Source organism: Pteropus alecto, unplaced genomic scaffold (genome assembly GCF_000325575.1).
Source record: "Pteropus alecto unplaced genomic scaffold, ASM32557v1 scaffold3, whole genome shotgun sequence".
Classification (NCBI taxonomy): Eukaryota; Metazoa; Chordata; class Mammalia; order Chiroptera; family Pteropodidae; genus Pteropus; species Pteropus alecto.
Window position 1 is genome coordinate 6,528,701 of NW_006442484.1, and position 10,904 is coordinate 6,539,604.

The 10,904-nt window shown below is 39.4% G+C and overlaps 1 protein-coding gene across 3 annotated transcripts in view; it reads right to left on the reverse strand.

Annotated features, from left to right (window-relative positions):
* Window positions 1-927: 927 nt before the first annotated feature.
* The window catches only part of EPB41L5 (erythrocyte membrane protein band 4.1 like 5), a 144,075-nt gene continuing 134,098 nt past the window's right edge, over window positions 928-10,904 (reverse strand). For all 3 annotated transcript variants that reach the window (XM_015596719.2, XM_015596718.2, XM_015596717.2), the window contains one exon: window positions 928-5,626. In XM_015596719.2, the coding sequence (XP_015452205.1) occupies window positions 5,560-5,626 (67 nt within the window). In that variant the 3' untranslated portion in view covers window positions 928-5,559. The remainder of the gene's footprint in view (window positions 5,627-10,904) is intronic.

Consider the following 10,904-nt stretch of genomic DNA (forward strand, 5'->3'; position numbering starts at 1 on the left):
GGAACTGAAGCCTTGTCAGGTGGCCTGCCCTGAGGCCAAGGTTTGGGCACACAACTCAAGGCCCCCGTCGAAGCTCCCTGCCTGCAGTGGGAGCAGTAGGCAAAGGCCAGGCTGCTCCGACCAGGGACAAGTCCACACTTCCTCCCCATCCTCCCACCTTCCTGTTGGTTCAGAGCTTCCCATATCTTTACAATTAGTCATTTTGCTTAAGTTAGAGTGACTTTGGTTCCTTATTGCCAAAAGTCCCTTTTAAGAGAGCTTCCGGCACTGGTGACTGAGCCCAGGTTCCCGCCTCTCCCCATACACCTCCGAAGAGCCTAAGAAAAGCTCCTTGGTTTCCAAGGCCCAATGCTGCCTATCTGGAGAGTGAGGGGAGAGGGGAAGATGAGACGTCTCAGAAGCCTTGCCAACATCATATGGTGCTACCTGACTGCCCAGCAGAAGTCCTGAAAACACCCTGGCAGCACTGTTCTCCCCTGGGATGGCACCATGCAAACCTGGAGAAAGTTCAGGGGGTGTGGGCATGAAGGGAAGAAGACAGGCATCTACCTACCCTCTACCAGACGCTGCACCGCACTCCGAATGTATCATTTCAGACAAAGGCATGGAGGCACAAGTTAAATAATTTATTCAAAGTTTCGGAACTATTAAATGTAGAGCTATGTTTCTACTGACCACATGGCTCCTGGGAATGACCACTGCGCCTTCCAGGATATATAGCATATGACCAATGAGGTTCTTAAACTTTCAAAATGCCTCTTACTCCCAAATTCACACCAAACGTACTAAAATGCACACCAAAACCTGTGGTGCTGCTTCTGTTCACTCCTTGGTGTTCCTATTAACTGATCTAACGATGCTTTTGAAGACAGGAATAAGCCCGCATGCAGGCATTACACTTCCGAGAAACTGAGACAGCTCGTAAAACCGTGTTTCACAAAAGCTTTATTTGTGGTCACATCTACAGTTGTCATTTCAGAATACTAACAACTCACAGTTCAGTGCAGTGCTTCTAACACAAGTCATATAAAACCGTGGGATACATTGAATGAATAGTGCACGTGATATAAAAATAAATTATACTTTAAAAGTTACTGCAGAGCTTTACACATATAAAAAGTAAATACGAAATAGTTAGTGAGGTCCTCATAACTATCTATCATATCCAGATATGAAGATAAAAAGAGCAAGGACTCTGTGCTAAGACACCTCTCTGATAAAGAGAAATCCTGGGAAGTGACAGAATTATTGTCTCAAGTATGTAATAAAGAGACATACGGATCTTCTCCTGGAAATATTCATGGCTCTATCATCACATTAACACAGCGGAGTTGGGCCCAGAGCCCATTTCTATAATCCAGACAAATCTCTTCAGCCTGGGGGCTGATAGGTAAGAAAAGCTTCCAACTTCCTCTTGATCATTCAAGAACCAGAGTATTTAAATTTTTGAGAGGGAAAAAGACAAATAATATAGAAATGCACATTCTTCAGTCTGCAAAAGATTCCAACTTTTTAAGTAAGTACAAGGCTAGGGCAAGATTAATCGGAAACTGGTGAGGAGACCTCACTAAGACTGTCTGAGAGCTGGGCACTCACGACTGCATCTTGTCCGTGTATGACGGAGGCTGCCCACGTCTAGAAATGGCAGGTGCCCCCAAGTGACAGACGACGCTGCAGAACCTATCTGAATACCTGTGTGACTTGCCAGGGGACCACCCTACTAATCTAGAAATCTTGAGATCGAGAATCAGCACCTATTTTTATAAATAAAGCTTTACTGGAACACAGCCATGCCGCAGCATATACTATTACTGTCTAGGCTGCTTTTGCACTGCCACAGCGGAGCTGAGTAGTAAAGTATTAACTATCTCTGCCCTTTACAGGAAGTTTGCTGACCCCTGCTGTAAAATGAGAAGACAAGACTTTGCTTCTCAAGACCTTTAGTTATAGAAAAAAAATTAAAGATTTTTCTCTATGTAAGTGACTGCCAAGTAGTTCTGCTCTAACACCTGAGCTTTCATTCTGGGCCTTATCTCAGAGAAGACAGAGGCAACAATTTTAGTTAGAAGTGAGAAGCATAAGAGGATGAGCAGACAAGATGGAAGAACAATTCAGGGCTTTCATCCTGGATTGTCCAAAGAACATCTGTGCTTATGCAAAAGCTGATTAAAAAAAAAGTTAGTTGACAATAAGAAATATTTTTTTAAAGAATTTTTCTTAAAACAACATGAACATTTAAGGAAAGCTGCTAAAGGTACATCTAAATTTATCAAGGTCAAAGGAACCTAATCATTCTTTTGTACATTAGTGTTTCCACAAGGGCAGGAATGGAAGACCAACCAGTCCTTCCCATGTATACTACTGACAAATAGTAAGAAGTAGGATTTCATTGATTACAAGTTCTGAAGAAGAGTCTAGGGCAGAAAGCTGAAACCTACCAATCTTATTTTACACCGCCATGCCAACTCTCCCTTCCCCTACCAGGGCTGGAAAGTGGCCTGATTTGAGGTTCATGTCCTTTCTGCTCTCTCAAGGCCTGCAGCACTCCAGCTACGACAGGGCGCTGTGCTAAGTGTTCTCACAGCAAACCATTAGAAAGTGGAGGCAGCAACACCCCTCAGACCAACGAGGCAATGGCAAGAGGACAAAGGAAGCGCTTGCCTAAAATCCGCTCACAGTCATCAGTCCTATCATCGTTGTTAATGAGTTACCAGAGTAAAATCTGGTCCTGGAAAATCGGGAAAGTAACCACTGAGTAGGTGAGCCTGTGGCTAAGGCAGCGTTCTGTTAGTTTTTGCTGACCTGGGTCTTATCTCAGCTGTAAATCCCCTCCAAGCTGCCTTCCAATGGAGGAATGCTATCAGCTTTCTAGCTGGAGTGCTGAAATAAACTATTATTCTTGCTCTTTTCAAACATGTTCTCACTACTCCTAATTAAACATTGCCAATATTTCTTTTTAGCTCTATTGTACTTTTGCATGGGAACCTCATCTAAATATAGAAAAACTTCCTGCCCAACCAGGTCATTTTGAATAGCAAGTAGAGCTATTTTATCTCATCTGAGGATCAGACCTTTACTTAGTTTATCAGATGGTTTAGATGTGCAGGTGGATTCTAATCTTTGGAATGCGGTCCTATGACCTGAAGGTCACCCGCCTGTAGTGCTTCCACAGCTGTCCCTCTTTCCGCTTCAGTGTAACCAGCCTGCCTTCTTATCCAGTATCATCTCAAATCTCCCTCTGCTAGCATCCCTTACTGCCCTTACTGACTCATGCATGCTTCTCTCTCTTCATAGACTTTTCCCCTTCCCCGACATGTTAAGATATCCTCAGCCCTGCCCCTCCCTCCTCTCCATTCGCAGATGAGCAGAACAAGATGAGTGTTACAGCAGCTCTGCAATGGCACCAGCAGCAGATATGACAGGAAAGGTATACTTGACAGGTACCTAATTTGTCAGGGCTAATCCATCATTAAAGTATTAATTTCCATATTTATCACTTCATGTCAGGACTTGAGATGAAATTTCCCGTTAACTTGAGATTCAAATGAACTTTAAGAAAGTCCCTATTGATATTGTGACTGGCAAGGTTACAGAATATTTTTAACAATACCTAAATTTTAGAAAGTTTAAAATGAGGATGAGAAATTTAGGCCTCCCAAGATAGTAATGCCTTAACTGTTCTGTGGTTGGAAGCACAACTTTAACCTTTCAGTACATTTAGGGTTGTTGGTACACTGAAAATTTGATGTCCAGTCCAACATGTCGTGGGTCAAACCCCTGGTTCTAGGTGTCATTTACAGCTGCAAGAAAATTTGTTTTACAATTGAGAATTGGCAAGAGCTCCACCAATGAAATTCACAAGCTTAGCATAATGGCTAAGGGGAGCAGCCAGCAAGAAGTGCTAACTTTTTTTCCTTCAGCAAAACTGTTTTGTGCAAAAGTGGTTTCCAACCTCTACAGCTCTCTGGGAAATGATGCAGATTAAAATTCCTGAGCTTTCTGGTCAGACACTAGTGTGTGTTTTCCTGAGCATGATTATGCTACAGGGAGCCCAGGATAGTCTAAACCAAGGAGTTTTAAAGATCATAAATTGGATGGTCTTTTATACTGAGCAGCATAAATGAGCACTTAGTTACATCCACATCACAGGGCAGAAAACTAAAAAACAAATTCCAGGAGATATAGTTTTAATATCAGTCCTTGACAACAGGGATTAACAACGACTTTTCCAACATTGTTTCCACATCATCCTCATTCCCAACAGCAACTGAGGTTTACCTTATGCATTCAAAAGCTTTAAAGATAAAGCAGTATCTGGATGTTGGGATTGCAGGTGGTTATTTTTATACTTTTCTCTATTTTCTTTAATGAGCAAACACTACTTTAGCATCTAGAATTTTTTGTACAGAATAAAAGTGATGAGGAAATTCTAGACAATTTTTAAAACTAACATAAAATTTCTAATGTAATGTGAGATGAGTTCTTTCAGTGTGTTGTATATAGTTTCAGACAAGGCAGGTGTTCAAAACACAAAATCGACCCTACCCGATTCCCCATTTCTGTCCTGGCATTTTTATTTTGTTCAGTTTATAAGCTCTAAATTTATTCAGCTTATGTTAAAAAGAAATAGAGCCTATGTCCCAACAGGTACCAATACGAAGCAGTGACAGCCCCAGAGACTACTGTGCTGCTCCTTCATTACCTGAGTCTGTGAAGGCCTGCATTCCCCATCTGGCTAAGGAAGAAGTGTGGGGGCCTGCGGTAAATGCCTCAGGGTTTCTTCAACCTACTGTTGCCCTTTCCAAGCTGAAAAGTTGCAGAATATGTGTGGTGCATGTGAGTGCTCCCTGTGGGAAAGCAGGGCTAAAAATATGACAGGCAATTGACTTCCCCATAGGTCTTCTCAAGGTTTATCTTACCTTGATGTAAACCTGAAGCATTAAGATAGCCAGTCTAGTAAGAAGTCAAAAGTATAAGTGATATTTGAAAACCTTCTGTATTCTAAACTTCTCTTTAGTAATTCTTGCAAAAAACCTAGCACTTAATCTACCTATATAATTGTCTTCATTATTTTCATAAATTTCTGATTTCCAGGTAATGCATGGAAAGCGCAATTTCTCTAACAGGCATTCAGGTCAAGCACACTCACCCTGATACTAGAGAGAGAAATAACATTCAATAGGCTGTTGACTACCAGAGACGGCCATCATGGAGACATTATGAAAAATTATAACCACTAGGTGGAGCCAAGAGTTTGAAGGAAACCACAGGGAAAGTAATTCCCTTATTTCAGGAATTTAAAACTTTAATAAAATTAAAGAAAGTAAAAGACCAGATATCTTCATTTGGGAAAATATGCAGTGTAATTATACCTTTCCAGTTGGACGGAAAATGTAGCTGTTTTTTTCATGGAGTCGAAGTCGAATCTAGGAGAACTTTTTTACCCAATGAGTAAAAGACAAGCTCCTGAATCCAACAGGTTTCAGTAGAAACTGATTCCAGGATGGACTGCTGAAGAGTGCTAGGCATTCCAGTTACAGGTAGGGAGGAGGCGATCCCTTAGAGCTCAGTTGTCAGTAAACACTTCTGCTTCAAGATGGCTTCTTCGGCCAAAGTTGGTGCAGAGCTGAAAGGAAGTAAGAATGGGTTATTCAGTGAAGCCATTTGCGATGAAAGCAACATACACTTCTCCACAAGTGCCACAGAGAGCATTTTGAGAGTAAATTATAGGCCTAATGACTATGTTGCAATACCTAATTCAGCAGTGAAGTATTCCACAGAGGGAATTTTCTAGCTAACTGATGTGTATTTCATCTTGAAATGAAATCTAAAGATATCAACTTCCCTTACTTCCTTGGATAAAATATACCAGACACTTAACCATTTCTTAGTGAGTTAAGGTTATTATTATGAATATTGAGTATAGTGCTGAGCATGACAGTAACCTGCTTAGGAAATACCAAGGTAAGTAGGCTGTTCTGTGCTTCTTTACGTAGACTCAGATGGTGGTGTTTAAGCTCCTGTACCAGTTAATCTGCTTTGTTAGAGCTATGTGAAAAATAAAAGTATATGGGCTTTGCATGAAGGCCCAAAAGTTTCTGCTGTAGGTGAAGAGTATGAATTTAGATGCAAGGATGTAAGGACATCTCTTTTGGTTTCAAAGAAACTTCGCATCAAAATATATAGTGAAAAAAACATCGCTGACCATTGAACAACATGGGAGTTAGGGAATGCTGACACCTGCATAATTGAAAATCTTGTATATAACTTTTGACTCCCCAACAACTTAACTACAGCCCCGCAGTATCCATGAGGGGTTGGTTCCAGGACCCCTGTGGATACCAAAATCCGCAGATGCTCAAATCCCTCATGTAAAATACTGCAGAACAATGCATATAGTTGGCCCTCTGCATATGTGGATTCTCAGTCCTAGATGGAAAATACTGTCTTCTATCCATGGTTGGTTGAATTGGGGATACAAAACCTGGGAGATACAAAGGGCTGACTGTGTATTTATTGAAAACAATCCAAGTATAAAGTAGACCCATCCAGTTCAAACCTGTGTTGTTGAAGGGTCAACTGTAGTTTAAAATGTCAAAAGTATTAACAAAATTTATAAAAGAAACAGCGGTCATTTGCACCACCCTTTCCATGTCTACTACCTAAAGACACTTTCAAGTTTTTTTTCCTGGTATTTTTCCTACACTTTTCTGTATCTTTGGTTCTCAAAGTATAGTCCCTAGAATCTGTTATAAATGCTGATTCTTAGACACCACTCCAGGTATACTGAATCAGAGACTCTGAGGGCAGAGCCCAGTAACCCGTTTTAACAAGCCTTCCAGCTGATTCTCATGTACAACTAACAACAGTACTAACTGTTCTAAGTGATGTATTTCTCCAATGACCTCCTACTATAAATCATGAAAGATTAACGTTTTTACACTCCACTCACCAGCCCTACAATTCTTCATTTTTAACTTTTCAATGGTTATATGAACAATTTTGATCATGTTAATATTCCATGTTTGTTGTAATCATGTAAATATTTTCACAACTATTAGTATATTGTGAGTATTTTGTATAGTTTGTGTCCTCTGGACTCAACAACTGCCTCATTTTTTGTTGTAAACTGCTTGCCCAGTTTTCTATACTTGTTTCTAATTTATTCCTAACCTCAAAGATAGAAACATGGATCTCTTCTCAGTACATTCGGGCATGCCATGTAATTTTTAAAAATGAGTGGGCCATGTGTTTTTTTTCCTTGGCAATATCCTTCCTGGAACTCTTTATCCTCTTTGAATCTTTACGGCATGCTTCCTAGACCTACTGAGCAGCTGCCACCTTGGAAATTCTCTTCACCTTCCTCCTGGTAAATTCCTGCACTTCTCTGTTTCCTGGGTCCCATGTCGTCTTCTTTCTTGGATAATCATCTCGTTTTGATGGAATGAACACATACTCCAATAAATAGCTTCCTAAGGAAGGCTGCATGAGAAGTGTATACTTTAGAGAAACTCTGTATTTTTTCTGCTCTCACATTTCATTGATAGTTTGGATATAAAACTAGGTGAAAGATGATTTTCCTCAAGAATTCTGAAAGCATTGCTCCATTATCTTCTTGCTTTTAGTAAAGTATGCTGTCATTCTTGATTTCCAATCCTTTGTATGTACTCTACCCACCCACCCCCTGCCTGCCCAGAAGACTTATATCCTCTCTTAACTTTGATATTCTGAAATTTCATGATGTTCCTTGGTATTGTCTGTTTTCACTCTCTGTGCTGGGTACTCAGTAGGTACCAGTTTTAATCTAAAAACTCAAGTACTTCTGGGAAATCGTGATTCCTTAACAATTTCTCACTTTCATTTACTCTATTCTTTCTGGATCTCTGATGATTCACATATTAGACTTCCTACACTGATCATCAAATTTTCTTTTCTCTCCCAGTTTTCATCTTTTTGTCCTAGTTTTTGGGACATTTCCTTAATCTTATCTTCCATGCATTCTTAGGATTTTTTTTTTAACATGATTAATTATTTCTAAAAATACTTTTTCTGTTCCTTTGCTTTTTAACTTCCTTTTATTGCACAGATGTAGTGTCTTCTGCCTTATGATACAATTGTTTTGTTAAGTTTTTGATACTCACATTGCCTTATTTCCTCCATTTTTAGTTTACCTGTTTTGGTCTTTCCTCAAACATCTGATAACCTTTGGCTCTCTTCATATTTAAGAGAAGCACTGGAATGCTGTTTAGAAACTGTACATATGGGCAAAAGTTATAAACTAATGGACTTCCAGGTAGAATTATTAGGTAAATTTCTTGGCAATTTAATCAGAGGATCCCTCAGCCATAAGAAGAGATAAAATACTGCCATTTGCAACAATATGGATGGACCTTGAAATAATCATACTAAGCAAAATAAGCCAGACAGAAAAAGTTGAAAATCACATGATATCACTTATATGTGGGATTTAAACCCAAAAGCAACAAATGAACAGGACAAACGAACAGGTACTCATGGACACAGACTATAGACTAGTGATTACCAGAGGGTAGAGGGTAGTGGAGGAGGAGGGAGGAAGATGGGGTGAAAGCGGTCAAATATAGGGGGGTAGGGGGATGGTGAAGTGGGTAAAGGAGATCAAATATATGGTAGCTGAAGGAAACTGGACTTTGGGTAGTAAACATACAATAGGAAATACAAATGTGAAATCATAATGTACACCTGAAAATTATATAATTGTATTAATCGATGATACCCCAATAAACTTAATTAAAAAAATAAAATAAAATAAAGGGAGAAAAAAACACTGAAAAAAAATAATCATCAGGGAATCCACAAACATTATCCTACAGGCCTTTCTCTTTGGTTTGTCAGTTTCTGTAAAGAATAATGCTCTTAATTTCTCACCTGAGACATTTATACTTGGCCAACGGCACTCTGGAAACTGAAAAAAGAAGGAAGGTTGGATGTCTCACCCTTTAGTTTGTGGACTTTGAATTAACCTTCTTGTTTTCAGTTTGGAGGCTTACTCTAAACAAACTCCCAAATCCACAACCTCTCTGGCCCAGCTCCTCCAGAGGGAAATCTCCAGAATCATGTACACACCCAATAGAAATACAAATATATGTCCCTTAAAAGACATGTACAAGAATGTTTATAGCAGCTGTATTCATAATAGTCCAAGCTGAAAACTTGCCAAAAGCCCATTAGCAGTCAACTAGATAAATACTAGATTAGAGCAACAAGTCCTCGTTCTTAGTCCCATCTGTACCCCTAACCTCACAAATATCTGGTACCTCCAATTCCTGAGCCTCTCCAGAGTTCTGCAATGTGACTTGGCTTGCTTTTTATTTTCTCAGTTCCTACCCTCCTCCCTTTTCAGGTTTAGATTTCAGTTTTCTTTTCTCAGCTAAATTGCTTACTACTTACCATTTATCTACTTTCAAAACTTGTTGAGGTTTCTCGTTTGCTCTTATCTCCCCTCTTGTTCTTTGTCCTTGTGATTTTATACATTTAAATAAAATTTTACAGAGAGAATATCCAAAGTAAATCTAAATTTGTAAAGATGCAATCCAGTCATCATTTTTAAAAAACATTTTATTGAGTAGAACATAGATATATTGAAGTACATAAATCATGAGTTTACAGCTTGATAATTTTTTGCAAATTGAACACACCTTTGTAATCGGCATGTAGATCAAAAAAACAGAAAATTATGAGCACTCCAAAAGTCCCTTTTGGGCTCCCTTCTAGTCACTAACCACGTCAAAGATAACCCTTATTTTGATCTCTAAGAGTTGTGCCTCTTTTTGAACTTTATTTTGCTAACATTATGGTAAGGAGATGCTATGATGATCCCCAAAGATCTCCACGTCCTGGATTTACACTCTTACGCAATTTCCTCCCCTTGAGTATGGGTAGAGCTTGTGATTTGCTTTAATCAACAGAATACAGCAAAGCTTGCTTGCAGACTCTACTGCCTTCTTGGTTTACTAGCTTTGATGAAGTAAGAAGTTATTGTGGAGAGGTCTGTGTGGCAACGACTGGGGTCAGCCTCAAGCCAATAGCCAGCTAAAAACGGAGAACCTCAGTTTAACAGCCCTTTGGAAACTGAATTCTGCCAACAACCACAACTGGAGACCCTTCTCCAGTTGAGTCTTCAAATGAGAACCTAGCCTTGGCCACCACCCCGATTGTAGCCTGTGAGAACTTCTGGAGCAGAAGACTCAGGAACACTGTGTCAGATTCCTGTCCCACAGGAAATAAGATTATAAATGCGTGTTGTTTTAAAATGCTAAAGTTGTGATAATTTGTTATACAACAACGAATAACTAATATAAATATGTTTATAGATTTGTCTGTATTGCCATACTGCAGTTATAGTTTGTTAATTTTCACTGCTCTAGTCTAGCATTTAGTTGACTACTAATGGGCTTTTGTCAAGTTTTCAGTTTGAACTATTATGAATACAGCTACTATAAAAAGTCTTGTACATGTCTTTTGATGGACATATATTTGCATTTCTATTGAGTGTGTACAGAAGAAGAGAATCACTGAAATACTGGGTAAGTTTGGCTTTAGTAAATACTGCCAAACCTATTTCCAACATGGTTATTCCGATTTACGGAATTCCAGTTGTCCCATATCTTTATCAACACTTGGTGCTACGTGTCTTCTTTACATTTTAGCCATTCTGGTGGTATGTAGTGGTATCACATGGTGGTTTGAATTTGTATTCCTCAATGACTAGTCAAGCTGCATACTGTCTTATATACTTATTGGCCATCTGGATATTCTCTTGTGAACTGTGGAGTCAAGTCTTTTGCCAATTTTCTTATTGATTTATAAGAGCTCTTTATATACACTGGATATGAGTCCTTTGTTGGGGGCAGTGAGAGGAAGGG